The following is a 17,700-nucleotide window of genomic DNA, read 5'->3' on the forward strand; positions in this document are numbered from 1 at the left end:
AGCTGGACAAGCCAAATGAACCCATACTCAAGCCAGCGACCCCAGGGTTTCTAACCTGGGTTATCTGCGTCCCAGTCCAACGCTCTATCCACTGTACTACCGCCTAGGCAGGCATTTAAAATTGGTTCTTCTGTCCTTATATTATATTGGAAATTAGGTCTAAAGGCTTGATGAGATTCAGTTTAAACAGTTTTGGCAAGAATGTTTTATGAATGATGAATATATGAAGGATTTTAAAAAATAAATTGAATTGGAGCAGATTCTAAGCCACACCTTGATGCTGCCACTCACTGCATTGCAGCAGCTTCCCCAGGGTGAGAACAGCTGGAATGATACCCTTAACTTGAAATAGGGATGAATGGAATCAAACACAGGTGGCTAGGTTGGGCTTCAGTCCAGAGGCAAAAAGTAGGAGGGTATGAGCCCAGGCAGGTAGAGCTATATTTAATGGTGGGAGGTCAGAGCTGTTCTCACCTGAAAGCTTCTCTTCTCCACATGGACAGCAAGTAAGGTCAGTGCTGAAAGTGAGGAAGTAGAGAGGGGGTGGATGTTTGGAGAGGAGAAAGTATAGAATCAAATAGGAAAATGGGAGATTGAAGTGGACCAGGGAAAAGTAGCAAATGTTAGCCCTAAGGGCCCTCCTGAGGTTATGAACCTAAAGTGAGGTCAATGGAGGTGTGTCTTTCTCCAGCCATTGTTGTGGGTGTATTGTTAATAATTAGAACAATTTTAATTCATCGTGGGCCTTTGTATTTGGGGATTTTATGAGAATATGGGAGTATCCGTGGGAATGTATCAAGTACAGAAATTTTATTAGTAAAACTGGCTATAGTGTAGCATTTTAACAGCCCGATGTACACCGTGAATGTCGGTCCTCGGCAGGGGAGGCACACAATGGGGTTCAGATCAAGAGTAGAAAGTCTAGGCTTGCAAGGAATATCCTATTTCCTCAGCATAGAATTTTGAAGTTTTGAAATTTTGTACCCCCAAAATATGATATGTCTTATGGTAAATAATGGGAAGAATACACGTTTATTTATACTTGATTTCTTAATATTTCTTGTGTAATTGGATGTACTTTTACTGTTAGTTAAACGTGGGATCGAATGCTTGATGTTACTTTAAATAGGTTTCCACCTGGGGGAAGTGTTTTCTGGCCTTCACAGCAGTGTTATGTAAGAGGAAATCACAGCATCCTTCTGAAAATATTTTACTGGAAAATTGTTCTGCAATTCAAATATGTTTAAAGATGTAATATTAAAAACTCCACAGTATTGATTTGCAATATACATTTTTTAATTAATAGATTTTATTTTTAGAGCAATTTTAGACTTACAGAAAAATTATATTGAAAGGACAGAGTTGCCCTGGCCGGTTGGCTCAGCGGTAGAGCGTCGGCCTAGCGTGCGGAGGACCCGGGTTCAATTCCCGGCCAGGGCACATAGGAGAAGCGCCCATCTGCTTCTCCACCCCTCCGCCGCGCCTTCCTCTCTGTCTCTCTCTTCCCCTCCCGCAGCCAAGGCTCCATTGGAGCAAAGATGGCCCGGGCGCTGGGGATGGCTCTGTGGCCTCTGCCCCAGGCACTAGAGTGGCTCTGGTCGCAACATGGCGACACCCAGGAGGGTCGCAACATGGTGACGCCCAGGATGGGCAGAGCACCGCCCCCTGGTGGGCAGAGCGTCGCCCCCTGGTGGGCGTGCCGGGTGGATCCCGGTCGGGCGCATGCGGGAGTCTGTCTGACTGTCTCTCCCTGTTTCCAGCTTCAGAAAAATGCAAAAAAAAAAAAAAAAAAGAAAGGACAGAGTTACCATGCACCCCTATTCCCTCCGTCTCCCCTATTATTAACATCTTTCACTAGTCTGATCCATTTGTTACAATTGCTAAGCCAAGATTGACCCGTTATTTACCCAGGTCCACAGTTTACATAGGGCTCACCCCGTGTGGACCGTCTCTGGGTGTTGACAAGTGCGTCACGCCATGTATCCACCTTTACAGAGTCACATGCAAGAGGTTCACTGTCGCCCAGCGTCGCCTGGGCCTCACCTGTCCCTCCTGCCCTTCTCCTGTCTCCAACATGCCCATGGCCACCACTAATCTTTTTATTCTCACTACAGTTTTGTTTAATCCAGAAGGTCAGATCGTTGGAACCGTATAGTTTGTAGCCTTTTCAGACTAGTTCCTTTCATTTAGTTGTATGCCTTTAAGGTTCCATTATGTCTTTTCGTGACCCGAGAGCTCATTTCTTCTCCTCCCTGAATAATGTTCCATGATGACGACGTACCACGTTCTGTTTATTCAGTCATCTACTGAAGGACATCGTGGTCGCTTCTAATCTGGAGCAATCATGAATACAGCTGATGTAAACTATAATTGAATCATTAAAATACAAGTGTAATTGTTGATTCTTCTCTTAAGTGAAGCGGCGCCCACCTTTGACAGACCTTGCACGGGCTGGTCACCTCCCCACAGAGGTTTGGAGAGTGTTTCCGGGCAGTGCGACAGGAAGCACGCGCCAGCCTCTGGTGCTTGTTCAGGACTGTCACCACGCAGGCCCCACTCAGAACCTGCCCTCCCCGCTGCCTCTCGGTGGAGTCACCTCCTTGTCTGCCCCTGCCCCACTCCCTGCGCTGAGCTCCTTCCCTGTGCCATTTTCCCACGGGGGCCCACCGGCAGATATTGTCACAGGCCCTCTAGACCCGTGTTCTGTCACCAGCAAGCCTCCCCCTCACCCTTGGCTTCTTCACAGAAGACTCTGCCCGTGGAAGCCTCACCCCTCCCTGCTAGTGGCACCCGGTCTGCTGCCCACCAGACTGGGCGATGGTCAGGCTTGTTAGGCGCCCTTGCCTGGGGAAGTGTGTGGGGCGGAACTGGGACCTGAACGCAGGCCCGTCCTTTCCACTCAGCAGCACTGACTCCTGAAGGTGAATCCTCACATTCTGGCTCCAGCAGAACAGAACAGAAGATGGCAGTCGGAGCTGGGCGTGGTGGCCGGGCAGAAGGTGGGCCAGGCCGCGGGAAGGAACAGCGCCACCCTCTGGGCTGTGACCTGGCCAGCCGCCGTTGCTCTCGGCTCCTCTGCTTGTCTTCGGGCTACAGTGTACCGACCGTGCCCACTCCACTGACATGGCTGTGCGTCTGCCTAACTCAGTGCAGCTCGGGGCTCCGAGGCCCTGGCTTACCCTGCAGGAACACGGGCCCGAAGCTCACGGCGTACCAGAAATCGGTCTAACGGGAGATTTAGTACTCTGCATCTCCTGTCTGCTGCTCCTTTTTTATAGGAATTCGTAATTCATAAAGGAATTCATGTGGAAATATTTTTGATGTAGAAATAGTTTCAGGAAATTTTATTGTTACAATAAGTAAGTGGAGACATGTAGGAATTTTGGGGAGCAAATCAAATTATTTCAGCTTAAATTTGCAAATTTGCAAGGTTGCATTGTCTCATGCTAAGAACATCTTGCCAAGAACGGGAAAATAGGTATCATGGCACCTTTGTTAAGCTTCTTAGGACAGGCTTTTCTAAAGTGTGTCTGTCCTAGACCTTTGAGGAGATTCGCCTGCCGGGTGCTGTGTGGACCTTGGTGAACAAGTCTCCATTGTAAGGGGCTCTTGACAGGTCTCCAGGGTTTTAATATTTTTATAAGTAACAAAGGTCTCATATAGCACAGTGGGTGGTGGTGGTGGGGTGTTGTCATCTCCCCTTTTATAGGTAATCAGCTGCTGGGAACAAAAGGGTTCCCAGTGTTTATTCACCTGCTGTCTTCGTGGCCAGGAGCTCTGTGTCACTCAGTGAAAGGAGGCAAAGAAACTCGAGTGATTATTCCCAGATCCTCAGACACTCCCCTGGGAGGAGTGGGAGGGCCATGAGTCTTGGCTGATGGATCCTGAACCTCTCAGGCGCAGACGCCCCACTGCAGGGCTTTCGCTGTGGCGCTGAGCATCGCTGCGGCCGCTCTCAGAGTGCCTGAGTTCATTTGGTTTCCACCAGGGCTGGTCGCCTCCTGGCAGTTGATTTTACACTGCTCACAAAAACTAGGGGGTATTTTATAGCTTCATATTCATTTTTGCAATATCCCCATATTTTTGTGAGCAGTGTATTTTAGAATGTAATTTGTAGTTCAGAGATGAAGAACAGAAAGCATGTTACGAACTAGGAGCCGGCAGGAAACATACACTTATTCTAAAGTGACCCATGAGCCCATTTGCAATAAGCCCCGGCAGCCAGCGGAAGCGAGCTCTGATATCTGTGGGTAGGTAGCAGTCTGCTAGGAGGTGTTTTGTGTGCTAAGTTATTAATCACAGTGACAAGTTCAGTTCTATCAGTCTTTTCATCTGTTTTTCTCTCTGAATGTATTTCAAAGCAGGATCAAACGTTTATTCTTTATTAAATACAGCATTAGCTAATTTAGTTTTTGGCAGCTGTTAACCTAGTTCCTATTAAATACTATCACAAATTGTGATCATGATTGTACCAAACAAAACATGTCAGGTTTATAGAATGGTGATATACTGTTGGGTGCATAGACATGCTACATTATAGATGTCTCTGGAGCAAGATTCACAAGTAGCAATACCAGAAAGCTTTAGGTATGAAAAAGATGCACCTACTAACTTTGTTTCGTCCCTAAGAACGCTGCTCTTCTCTTCCCCTTAAGGCCACCAGCACCACAAGTATACAAAATCCTACTCCTGATTCATGGCAAAGCCTCTCTGCTTGTATTTCATTTTATTTGCTTCCACTTCTGCCCGGTCCCAGGCTGGTATAGTCAGTGTGTGGCCTTCTCTTCTCCTCGTTTATTTAAATTGTGTTGTTTTGGGTGTGTGTTTTAAATTTATGTGCATAGATTTGGGCTCTGAATCTCTAATTATTTCCCACTCAGTAGTGTGTTTATATCTGTGTTGCTGTACAGAAACCTGGCTCAGTGCTCCACATAAATCTCCATCTTCTGACTACGCCAAACTTCACTCCCCCATCCTCCTAGGGATGGACACCTTCTGCCTGTGGTGCTTGGCTTCCAAAGCCGTTGCTACACCGGCGTGCGCAGCCTGATGTTTGCTCCCGTGGGTGTGTGCCAAAGCCAGAAAATGCCCAGGGTTAGCATCTTGAAGGTAAAAATTAGTGCCACCAGTGTAATATGAAACTTTGGGGGCTTTAAAATAACACATTTTGTATAAAAGATGACATTCAGAAGTGCAGTGGAGACTACTGTTAATTACCAGCTGCTGCCTGAAGGTTCTATTCTTGCAGCCCCCTCTCCTCTCTCCTCCGGACTTGGCAGGTGCTGGTGACGCGCTCCCAGCTGCTGCCTGAAGGTTCTATTCTTGCAGCCCCCTCTCCTCTCTCCTCCGGACTCTGCAGGTGCTGGCGACGCGCTCCCAGCTGAGCGCCAGGCTCCGGGGAGGGAGCCAGCCCAGGTATCTGAGGAGTGGGCAAAAGTAGCACATCAACTTCTATTTAAGGAAATTAATTATGTCATCATGTAGCAGGTACTTAAGTATTTTTAAGTGTTATTTTCTTCGCTTTTCTTAATCTCTGTGCACCAGAAATCAGCGTTATTAACTCTTTGTTACTGTCACACTCTGACCTGCTCTAGAATAGTCTGCCTGGGTGTTACTTTACTGAGGGAATACTGCCTCATGTGCCACAGAATATCGTCACTTGTTGTATATGTTCTTCATCTTTGTGCCCTAAGACCTGGAGTCAGAGTCTGGTACCAAGAAAGAAAAAGCAGTTTGGAACCAGTGTTTGATTGAGCATGTTACTCTTACATCTGGTAACATACTCTTACAAATCGTACAAGCACCGCCCACTCAGAGACTCCGAGGGGAGGCCCAGACATGCGGCACCCGTGTGGTTCTCACATTAACCTCCCCCCACCCTGGAATGCTTCCCCCCACACGCCACTTGCCCGGCTCTTTACTTTCTCAGGTCTTCAGGTGAAACCCGCCCTCTGGGCGAGGCCCCCCTGGCTACCCCGTCTATACCTGAGCCCTCCCCCAACTCTTTTTTTTTTTTAAAATTAAATTGAGTTTATTATTGATATTTATGGTTATATTTCTGTGCTTTTTTTAAAAAATTTATTCATTTTAGAGAGGAGAGGGAGAGACAGAGAGAGAGGAGAGACAGAGAGAGAGAAGGGGGGGAGGAGCTGGAAGCATCAACTCCCATATGTGCCTTGACCAGGCAAGCCCAGGGTTTCGAACCGGCGACCTCAGCATTTCCAGGTTGTTGCTTTATCCACTGCGCCACCACAGGTCAGGCCTCCCCCAACTCTTCATACCCCCATTTTGGCTTCCCAAGTGGTACTTGTCCTTCTCTGACATGTTAGATGTGTTACTTATCCATAGTTTAATGACCTGTCTCCTGCATAAAGGGGAGCTCCAACGGAGCTTTAGTTCAGCTTAGATTCTGCACAACTAGAGCAGTGCCCGGTACGCCATGGTGCCCAGTGAGCGTTTATGGATGAATGCGTACAAGCGGTCCCCTTAAGAAGGGTGCACTGTGTTACTGGCACAAGGATAGGTTCAGACCAGTAGAACAGAATTGAGAGTCCAGAAATAAACCCTTACATACAGTTTTTAACACATACAGTGCCACGACAATCATTGGGGGGAAGCATGGTCTTTTCAACAAATGGCGCTAGGACACCTGGATAGCTAACTGAGAAAGTGCACATGAAATGAAGGCCCAGTCTCAGCGTGTCTGCTGCCAGGCATTGTCGGAGAACAGTCCCAGGCTCCTCGTTAACTGTTCCTTGGCTCTTTCCTATCCAGTGATCAATAATTGTGGGAGAAAACAAAACAAACTCCATAGGAAACACAACCCTCCTACAGATTGTACGTCCTTTCGCAGTCTTCAGATCCGGCCCCAAACTGCGCCGTATGCGAACTGTGGCTTTGCTGGGAGAACTACCGTGACACGTGTGACCCGCTCACACGCTGGGTAGGATGTGCTCTTTGGAGATGCAGGGGTTGCCAAAGCCTTGGAGGCCCTCTTTCTCATCCCAGTGACGAATGACAACCCCGTCTCTAGTGCCCTTTCCTTATTGATGAGCTGCTTCTCTTAGCGAATCCCTACAATGAAGGTTATGTTTTTAAAAGGAAGAGAGGGTAAGACATTCAGTGTAATTATTTGCAACCTTTAAAATTATTTCCTTGTATTCATTTGGTCTAACTGACTTTTTTTCCCCCCAAGCCATTGTTCTGTTAAGTGGTGAGATAGAGGAAGAAGAGGTAATGTAACTTTTTGAGTTTTTACAGTAATCACTCTTACTTCTCTCATAGTTTTAATTGACTCTCCTAAGATTGGCCCATTGCTTTTTTAAAATTTCAGCTTTCCACGAACCTTTTAAGCCCAACTTCTCATTCACTTGACTGATCTTGGGAAACGAAATAGCCCGTGCAGACAGAGCAGTGGTCCAGGCTGGCGGCTCCCGTGATGCCTGTGTGCACACTCGGTGCTCCAGGTGCAGACCTCAGGCAGGAGCACAATGAGCTGGTGTCGCAGGTGCTGCCCGGCCCGATGGCATCTGTCAGCCCGTCAGTGACGCCCCAGGTGTCAGGATCTGGAGACACTGCACGCGGAGCCTCCTTTAAAACTTCACAGAAGACTCTAATCTATTGTGTTACTGAGACAAAGCCAAATTTGTGATACTTCCTCCTCTGTTTGCAGGGAATATCTTTTTTCCATCCTTTCCCTTTTATTTTACGTGTGTCTGTACTTCTAAAAGGAGTCTCTTGTAGGTAGCATATAGTTAGATCTTGTTTTTATATCCATCCAGCCACTCTGTGTCTTTTGATGAGGGAGTTTATTTACATTTTAACTAATTACTGATAATAACAAAGTTACTATTACTTTCATTAATTGTTTTTTGTATGTTTTATAGTTACAAAACATACTATATGTTTTGTAGTATAGTATGTAGAGGACAAGGTCCCCTCTTGTCCTCTCTTCATGCCTTCAAAAATTGATTTTTTTTTGTAGTGACTTGCTTTGATTTCTTTGTCGTTTTTCTTTTGTGTATCTTCTGTAGGTATTTTTTTTTGTGGTTACCGTGGGGAGCACCTAAAACATCGTATAGTTATAACCATCTATTTTAACTGATAAAAACTTCAGTCACATACAGAATCTCTGCTCCTTCACACCTCCCCCTATATAGGTTATCAGTGTCACAAATATTTATATTTTGTATTCATTCACATACATATTATTGATGCTTCTCTCCTTAAAATTCTACACCAGAATTAAAAGTGATGTAGACACCATCATTACAGTATTACAAGACCCTGTATGTTGATATATTTACCTTCACCAGAGAGCTTTATATTTTCATATACTTTTGTGTTGATGTCAATCATCCATCCTTTCATTTCACTTTGATGGACTCCTGGGAGCATTTGTTGTAAAGTAGGTCTAGTGGTGATGCATTTCCTTAAGCTTTTGTTTATCTTGAAAAACCTTTAATGAGAGAGAGAGAGAGAGAGAGAGAGAGAGAAAGGGAGAGAGATGAAAAGCATCAACTCATAGTTGTAGCACTTTAGTTGTTCTTCATTGATTGCTTCTTATGTGTGCCTTGATGGGGGGGGGGAGGGCTCCAGCTGAGCCAGTGACTCCTTGCTCAAGCCAGAGACCATGGGATCATGTCTATGATCCCACACTCACGCCAGCAACCCCATGCTCAAGCTGGTGAGCCTGCGCTCAAGCCAGTGACCTTGGGGTCTCAAACCTGGGACCTCAGCATCTCAAGTCAACACTATCCATTGTCCCACCACCAGTCAGAGACTCTTTCATTTCTGATTGATGGTTTTGCTGGATATAGCATTCTTTTTTTGGCAAGTTTATTCTTTCAGCACTTTGAATATATTATCTCTCTTCTGGCCTGTATTATTTCTGCTAAAAAATCCTCTAATTTATGGAAGCTCCCTTACAACATTTGTCTTGCTGCTCTCAAGAGTCTTTCTTTGTCTTTTAACAGTTTGATTACAGTATGTCTTGGTATGGGCCTTTTTGGGTTTATCTTGGAATCTTTTGAGCTTCTTGAATTTAGATTTTATTTCCTTCCTCAGATTTAGGGAGTTTTGACCATTGTTTCTTTAAATAAAAGCTTTTGGCATCTTTCTCTTTGTCTTCTCTTTCTGAGACTCCCATTATGCATGTATTGATCTGCTTGTTGATGTCCCTAAAGTCCCTTAGGCATTCCTTATCTTTCTTCATTCTTTTTTTTGCCTTTTACTCTGTAATTTCAAATGACCTGTATTCAAGTTCGCTGATTTTTTCTTCTTCTTGATCCTGTCTGCTATTGAACCCTTCCAGTAAATTTGTGACTCAATTATAGCACTCATTCTTTGGCTTCAGAATTTCTGTTTGCTTCTTTTTTATAGTTTCTATCTCTTTGTTGTTGTTCTCATTTTTTTTCATGTATCATTTTCTTGATTTCAGGTAGTTGTTTGTGTTCTCTTCAAATTTGTTGGGCTTCTTTAAGATGATTGTTTTGAATTATTTGTCAGATCTCTATTTTAGGGGGGGGTTGTTCAAAATTTATTATTTTACTTTGATTGTATATGTTTCCCTGTTTTTCTATGTGTCTTGTTATTTTTGCTGAGATTTGGGCCATTGAAGAAATGGACACATCACCCAGTCTGTATAGATGATTAGCTTTGTACAGAAAAGACCTCCATCAGCCAGCCCAGCCAGAGATCTGGGGATGCCTCAAACTTTTTCTGGGTGTGTGTCTTCCCTGGGCTTGTGCATGTAATTTCTTAATTAGGGAGGTTTGGCAGTTTCCTTTTTAGGAGTTTGTGATCTTCTGCTCCCTCTGGTGTCTGTGTGCAGTACTGCGGGTTCTCCAGTACTTTCAACAAGCCACCAAACTCTCCTTTGTTCTTGGCAGCCTCCAAGCATCCAAAGTATGCCAGGTCCTCTCTAGTACTCCAGGTCTAGTGAGAGAGAAACCAGTCCCTAGGGCAGTTTGCTGAAAAACTGTAAAATTAGATGGCTGTCCTGCTCTTCTCTTTTCCTCCTTAGGGAGAAGCTGAGAATTGGGTGTTTTCTCCCAATTGTGCTCAGCTGTGCCAGCTTGGAGAAAGGGCTGTCATAGGTGAAAGCCAGTGGTTTTTCTTATTTCAATGAAGCTGTTCTTGGCTTTGTGCTTGCCTGGGGTACTACAACTTCTTCACTAGTTTCCGGAGCTCCCATATATGCTTATTGGACCATATATTGCTGTTAAGTTGATGTCTCTGTGAGGGAACAAGGTTGGGCCTCTCATCCTGCCATCTGCTAACATCACTCTGGTCTTCAAGTCTTTGAGTAGGAGTCTACTCTGACCTTGGGCTCATCTTCTCTCTTGGGTCTAACACCCCTACACAAGGGAGTGGAGGGCGGTTACCTCTTTCATGGACCGGCACAAGATGTCGGGCAGACTGGTGTCAGTCCATGGATCAGCAGTGGAAAAGCACTGCTCTAATGTATTCACTTTGGTGCTGACTCCCTGGCCCACTCCTTTCCTTCTGGGGGGTTTAACATGACATTGGCCCCAATCTGAGGCTCCTTTGGGAAGTCGTTCCTTTATCTCAGGAGACTAGAGCTACACTTTCTACTCCATCAAGTTCTGGCAAAGTCTCTTGTTTTCCAGTCTCAGATTTTTCGATTATATTCTCCTGTCATTGCAGGGGGCCCTGGGGTGGTCAAAGAAGTAGACGTGAGGGCTACCTTCTTAAAGTGAAAACTTCTGAAGTTTTTCTCCTTAAGATACTAATTCTATGTATTTTTTTCAATCTTGGCTCCATTAACCATTTGTTATTAATTCGCATGTAATTTGCCTGGTGAGGATGCTTTTTTGAAGGAGTGTCTTTTATTCAGTGCTGGCTGGATCCAAGTGGAAAGAGGTTCTGTGACAGACACACCACTGTAGAAATCAAATTAACTTCTCAGAATTTCAAGAATTCAACTCTGATTTGCATTTTCTATTTCAGAACAGAGGGTTGGGGACACGCTGCTATAAACACAGCTGCTACTGCTGCTACTGTCGATCAGATCATGAGTTTTCTAGTTTTTGTTAAATAAAATGGTTCTGCTCACTCCTTGTGCACCTGGCGTGAGACTCCCCAGAGTTTGACAGTCCTGCCGTGACAAAGGTGCGGGACACGCTGCTGGCGGAGCAGGCAGGACTTGGCTGCTGGCACCAGGAGGCATTTCCCCTGTGAGAGCCATTCTCCTCGGTCCTATTCTTTTTCCTTTCTCATCTAAGGCACCCTATCATCAGTGCTTGAAGAGGATTGTTATAGAGAGCCAACTTCTTTGTATTTATTAGCTTTAAAATTCTGCCCCTCTCTCCCCTCCATCGTGTTTCTTTTCTCCTTTACTTTGTTTAAGATAATAATTGTGTGAGTTTTACTTGAAAAGGAGATTGTTGGTGAAGAATCACAATCGAGGCCCAGAACTTGTCATCTTTTTTCATAGGCTATGGAAAGCCCACCCAGCTATTCATTTCGAGTGTGTTTTTCTTCGAATCTGTGCAGATTCGTGTTTCATCTTAGGTTTTCTTTTATTTACAGAAACAAGTAAAAATAGCTAAACTGCTTTTTATAAGTTTTTTTCTCAGTTCCGGTAGCATAAAGCCGTTTCTAGTCTTGAAACAGATTTGCTGTATGGAAAATGTAAACAGAGATTTTAGATTAGCCCTTTGAAACTTGGTGGAGGCTGAATTCTCTTTCTGACCATTGAGACAATGTTGGCTCTTCTGCTTCTCTTTAACCCTCTTCCTTCCCATAAGGGGACCTGCTTCAAGGTACCTACTGAAGCTATGGTGTCCTCCCACCCCACCCCACCCCTCCCCGCAGTACTCAGAGTTGTTGGGGGTGGGGGCAGGACACAGAGAAAGAGTTGATTAGCACCAGCTAATGAATTCATTACTAGGTATCTGTGAATGGTGATGCTCCTTAAACCTCTCAAGGGTGTTCTCATTTCTCTAAAATGATGTGTTTAAACCAAACCCACCTATAAAATCAGGGGAACTTCTGGATGCGTAGCCAAGTGGGGAGGGCGGGGAAGAATAATCGTGACAGGAGCTGTGCGAGGTAAGGATGCGGTGGGAGAAGGCCACCATCGGAGCAGCCTGGCCCTTTATAAGTGCTGTCTGTGGGTTTGTAGAATGAATGAGTGAAAAGTGATTGCCAGACTCTCTCAGTCACAAGTCGTCTGGCTTTGGTCTGTTGACTCATCATATGTTCAGTTGTGACCAGATGGGCAGGTTGGGAGCCTGACGGGGCGTGTGTAACTCATTTGTTCAGTGAGGAAACCCTGTGTTCTTTGTCACATGGGTTTTTTCCATGTAAAAGAAACAAATATAAAGAGATCACCCACTGTGCCACCATCCAAAGAAAACCGATGTGCAGGGTTGACACAAGTTGCAAGCACCTTTTGTCGAAGGGAAACAGGGCCTGTTTCCTCGCCAATTCCCACTGAGACTCCGAAGAAGAAAAATGGGTACAGATTTATTAGGAGAGATTGAAGGAGGCCAGAGACTGGGTCCTGGTGGGGCGCTGGCAACAGGAGGACACACAGTTTCAGAAAAATATGGAAGATTTCTTTTCATACACTAATTTGTTTATTTCTTGTCTAATATTTCCACTGCAGAGCTTAAGTGAAATTGTATCTCAGTATTCTAGTGGAATGAAATAATGGCGCAGTATATAACCTTTTCTGAATTATTCATTTTTTCTTTGTAGATTACATTCCAGTTTCTGTTCATTTAATTCAATTAGTTGAGAATTGTGACATGACGTTGTCTGATCCGTGCTGTATTTCTACTTTTTTCTCACAATAGGCACCAGACCAACACCTTCCAATGCCTTCTTTGGTCACGGCTGTCTTGTTCCCGTGAAGGCCGCCCCTCGCTGGGCTGCGGCCGGTCCCTTGTTGATAGCGGGCCGTGCCTGGCCTGCCCGAGGCTCTGCCGACTTGAAGTCTTTGCGTTGAATTACTGCCTGTTCTGGTGTGACACTGACTCTCTTCGTTATCTCATGCATCTCCCCAGAGATAGTCCTGTGTTATTGCTTGTTCTGTGTGATGGTGACTCTCCATTACTTCATGCATCTCCCCAGAGATGGTCCCATGTTATTGTTCTTGGCCCTTCATCCTCCTTTTGAAAAAAAATCACAGTAAAAAAATTCATTTAATTTTTTTCAGTGGTCACTTTTTGTTGTTGTTAGTAATTCAATGTAACATTTCTTAGAGGCTGTTCCATCTCCTTTACTGGTTTTTCTTAATGCCTTTTACTTATTTCTTACCTTTAAAAGTATTTCCCAACTTTCGATATTTCAAACTTGATTTTCTTGATAGTTCGGATTTCTGTGGGTGTTGATCCTGGGTCACAGAATGATGCCGGAATTGTAAAACCATCAGTAAGTTGAGGCTGTGCATCTCGGAACAGGCTTACCAATGGAAACAGTCCTGTTGGCTAATTTCTGTTCTGCAGAGAAAGAAGCATAATTATAAACCTCTTATCTTTGTATTATAGGGAACTTCTCTGTAATGTTGAGGTAGAGGGGAAATAAAATGGCCAAGTTGTAAGTTTCCCACGGTATAATAGGTATACTCTACCAATTACAAAGGATACACTCTACATTTCTGTATATGTGCCCTATAGTATTTGGAGTCCGTAGCATAAAGTAGTATATCACCCCATCAATCAATTCATCAGCATTTATTGATTATCATTTCATGATATATCAGACACTAATGAGGATACAGAAGGTTCAAAGGCACCTGGTGTTTAAGAATGGCCCTGGTTGCAACAGAGCAACGCCTCAGATGGGCAGAGCATCGCCCCCTGGTGGTCATGCCAGGTGGATCCCGGTCCGGCGCATGCAGGAGTCTGTCTGACTGCCTCCCCGTTTCCAGCTTCAGAAAAATACAAAAAAAAAAAAAAAAAAGACACAGATTGAAAAAAAAATTGTGGAAGACTTCCCAGAATAATCTTTATTTTTTCTATAAAACATTGAGGGTAGCCTATGGTTTCAATTTAAGGGAATAACTGATTTTTAAGAGAATAAAGCAAAGTCAGTCAGTAATTATTGAATGAGCCAGAGTGGGGAGGACTAAATATAACTCATGGGCTTGATTGATCTTTGATACCTTACAGGCCAGTAATTAGAAACTGCCTGAGATGAATGGGAAGGCTCTCAGAGTGCTTAGCTACTAATCCGTTCCCTTGCACACATGGTCTGATGGAGCACACCAACACGCGCTTTTTCTTGTTTCAGCACGCCCTCCTGGCTGTTAAGTTCATACTTGCGTTTGCCATCCCCGACAAACCACGGCACATCCAGATGAAACTGGCCAGACTGGAGTTTGAATCTTTGGAAGCGCTAAAGCAGCAGGTAAGGGCAGCCGTCCCGTCCGGAGAGCAAAGGTATTTCTTTAGCCAACGCCAGGAGTGGGCCAGGGAGTTCAGAGGGCTCTCTCTCTGCTTGCCCTTCCGCCTGGACCTTACCAAGTGACATGAATATAGAAGACTCCAGGTGAGGATGGCAGGATGGAACCAAAATCCTGATCATCTGAGCGAACAACAGGATAGGTTTAGTGCACCAAATAAGCAAGACAAAAATAGTCAAGCCATGTTACATACAGGATGAGCTGGCATTCAGCAAACAGGAGAGCTTTCCAACAGTCACCCTGGGGCTGCTCCCCGCGGTTTCTAAATCTGCCTGCCCCGGAAACAGGAAGCAGGAACAAAAGTGTGGGCAGAAACAGCAAAAAATGCAAAAAAGTAGAAGCCTCTTCCCAAGGACTTTTACATTATACTAGAGACCCAGAATATATAAGTATATAAAGAAAAGGGGGGGGGGAGAAAGAATAAAAATGCCATGTTGGGATTCGCCAGTTCTCCCTCAGGTCCCTGTGAAGAGCTCAGCTTCCCCAGGGCCATTCCAGACTCCCGGGCACCTCCCTCTCTCACATTCCTCCCCCCCCATCTTTTCTTTTTTTTTACAAATATTCATATACATGTTTTTAAAAAAATATTTAAACATCAGATAAAATCTTTAGAGTAAAATTTATTTTCATACAATATGTATTTTCCCCGTAAAGCTTGAGGCCGCGAATCAAGTGGGGAAACCCAGATGTGATATTAAGCAAGTGGAGTTTGCTTGTCAGTTCCTCCCGTAAGGTCAGAGGGACCCAAGACAGGACAGGCCTGGAGGCTGTTAACCGGGTGCCCCCTTCAGTCTCCTAAAGGATTTGCTCAGCTCTCACGTAAAGGAGCGGCTGAGACCGCAGGGGCGCCGGGCAGGAGGCGGAGAGGAGTAGGCCGAGTACAGCCCCGACTCTGCCGGGAGCACGTGGCCGCAGACGGTTGTCCGGCCTCGGTGTTCTCATCCTCAGCCTAAGCGTGTCCTCCTTCCTGAAACATAGTTGCCTGAGGATGCCACGTGTCCTGGCTGTCCGTGTCACCTCCCCTTTTACACTTGTCCTCCTCCCACTTTGTAGAAGGAAGGCACACACCTTACTGTCTTGAACCCTGTCATGTGCCTTGTCCCCAGGGTGAAAGCCAGCCTCCCAGGTGACAGAGCCTTTCAGGACAGAGGTGGCAGGGGTGAAGCAGCATTCAGTGAAGGCACCCCAATCTCCCGCCCACCAAAACCAGATCGTCTTAAGAATTGCGTTTCCAAAATGTATCTAGAAACTTACATCCAGTAATTGTTCATCAAATGTGTATTATATTTATATAATTTAAAAAATCACTTATGTGTCAATAATAATTGTAATGATCTGTCAGTCCAGAAGAAAATTTTAAACACTTATAGCACAAGACATTTTTTAAACTTATAAATTCCCATTTATGAGCATATTATTGATGTATGAAAAGTGATTGATACTTTCAAGCATGTTTTGGTAGGATAAATTTCTTTGGGAGAAGTGGAAAGAGTGATTTCAAATAGGAAAAAAAGGAAAGATAAAATTGTTACCATTAATTAAGCATATTCGTGTATTTGTTAAATGTATGATGGTAGATATCACATTACTGTGATATTTATTAGACTTTGATATCTTTAAAAGTAATCTAATAATTTATTTTTAAGTGTTGCTGTTGGCCCTGGCCGGTTGGCTCAGCGGTAGAGCGTCGGCCTAGCGTGCGGAGGACCCGGGTTCGATTCCCGGCCAGGGCACATAGGAGAAGCGCCCATTTGCTTCTCCACCCCTCCGCCGCGCCTTCCTCTCTGTCTCTCTCTTCCCCTCCCGCAGCCAAGGCTCCATTGGAGCAAAAATGGCCCGGGCGCTGGGGATGGCTCTGTGGCCTCTGCCCCAGGCGCTAGAGTGGCTCTGGTCGCAACATGGCGACACCCAGGAGGGTCGCAACATGGCGACGCCCAGGATGGGCAGAGCATCGCCCCCTGGTGGGCAGAGCATCGCCCCCTGGTGGGCGTGCCGGGTGGATCCCGGTCGGGCGCATGCGGGAGTCTGTCTGACTGTCTCTCCCTGTTTCCAGCTAAAGAAAAGTGCAAAAAAAAAAAAAAAAAAAAGTGTTGCTGTTTACAATATGCTAGAAAATACATTTTTGCAGCTATTTAATTTTTGATGAAAATTTTAGATACCAACTTAAAATTGTGTGGGAGGGCACGTAGCACCCCAAAATTTTAGGGGGTATGTAAGCAAAAAAATTTAAATTGTAAGCACTGTCATTGTCCATTGGCTACACTCCTAGGAAGCTTCCTGGCTGGTGGGTACACACCTTCTCCAGGTCAAGACCAGAGCCGGGGCTCCTCAGTGCTAGAGTAGCGTTCCTCTCACTAGAATGTCACACTGTCATGAGGTTGTAAGAGCACAGGGTCTTTACTGATGTTGGGTATTAACATGTCTCACGTTACTAAATATACTGACCTAAAAGTCCTACTACAGAGCTGTTATGTTTGTTTTGGGGAGACTCACAGATATTCATGTTTATGAATTTGGCTAAGTGATCTCTCCAATCATCTCCGCCCCTGGATTTCCGAACCTTCAGATTCGCCCTACCTGACAGTGAAGCAAAGCCCAAATTCAAAGACAAACCATATTTACACTCATCTTCGTTCAGAACTGCTAACTAAAGACCAATCTCCTATTATTTAAAAAAAAAAAAATCTAAAAGATTTTAAGTCTCTCTGGGCTTTTTTCTCCTGAGGACATAGATGTGATTCTCTGATTAGCATCACCCTCTAAGAAAAACGTGATTTGGATGCAGATTTTGCTGTTAAAGTTCTGGGCGGACAGAGATGTCTAAAAGGTTTTGGCTCAGCCTGTTTATCAAATGCCTCCGAAGAGGATGTTCCTAGCTTGCACTAAAGGTAACTTTAGATTAGTGCGTGTGTGGCTCAGATGTCTCTGTTCTGTCAGTTGAGCAGAGCAGGAGTCAGGGTTTCTTAGGACCTTGACTGCAAACCAGGGAAACGTGTCCCTCTGGTCCACTTCTGACTGGTTAAGATTACAATCTGGAGCCCTGGCCGGTTGGCTCAATGGTACAGTGTCAGCCCGGTGTGTGGAAGTCCCGGGTTCGATTCCCGGCCAGGGCACACAGTAGAAGCACCCACCTGCTTCTCCACCCTTCTCCTTCTCCTTTCTCTATCTCTCTCTTCCAGAGGGCATTGCTGGGTGGATCCTGGTCAGGCACATGTGGGAGTTTGTCTGCCCCCCACCCCTGTTTCTCACTTTGGAAAAATTAAAAT

General features: G+C 45.1%; 1 protein-coding gene across 3 annotated transcripts in view; it reads left to right on the top strand.

Annotated features, from left to right (window-relative positions):
• Positions 1–17,700, top strand: part of ANO10 (anoctamin 10) — a 130,466-nt gene that overhangs the window by 80,336 nt on the left and 32,430 nt on the right. For all 3 annotated transcript variants that reach the window (XM_066245359.1, XM_066245357.1, XM_066245358.1), the window contains exon 12: positions 14,263–14,379. In XM_066245359.1, the coding sequence (XP_066101456.1) occupies positions 14,263–14,379 (117 nt within the window). The remainder of the gene's footprint in view (positions 1–14,262; positions 14,380–17,700) is intronic.

The sequence above is a fragment of the Saccopteryx bilineata genome, chromosome 10, assembly GCF_036850765.1.
Source record: "Saccopteryx bilineata isolate mSacBil1 chromosome 10, mSacBil1_pri_phased_curated, whole genome shotgun sequence".
NCBI classification, from domain to species: Eukaryota; Metazoa; Chordata; class Mammalia; order Chiroptera; family Emballonuridae; genus Saccopteryx; species Saccopteryx bilineata.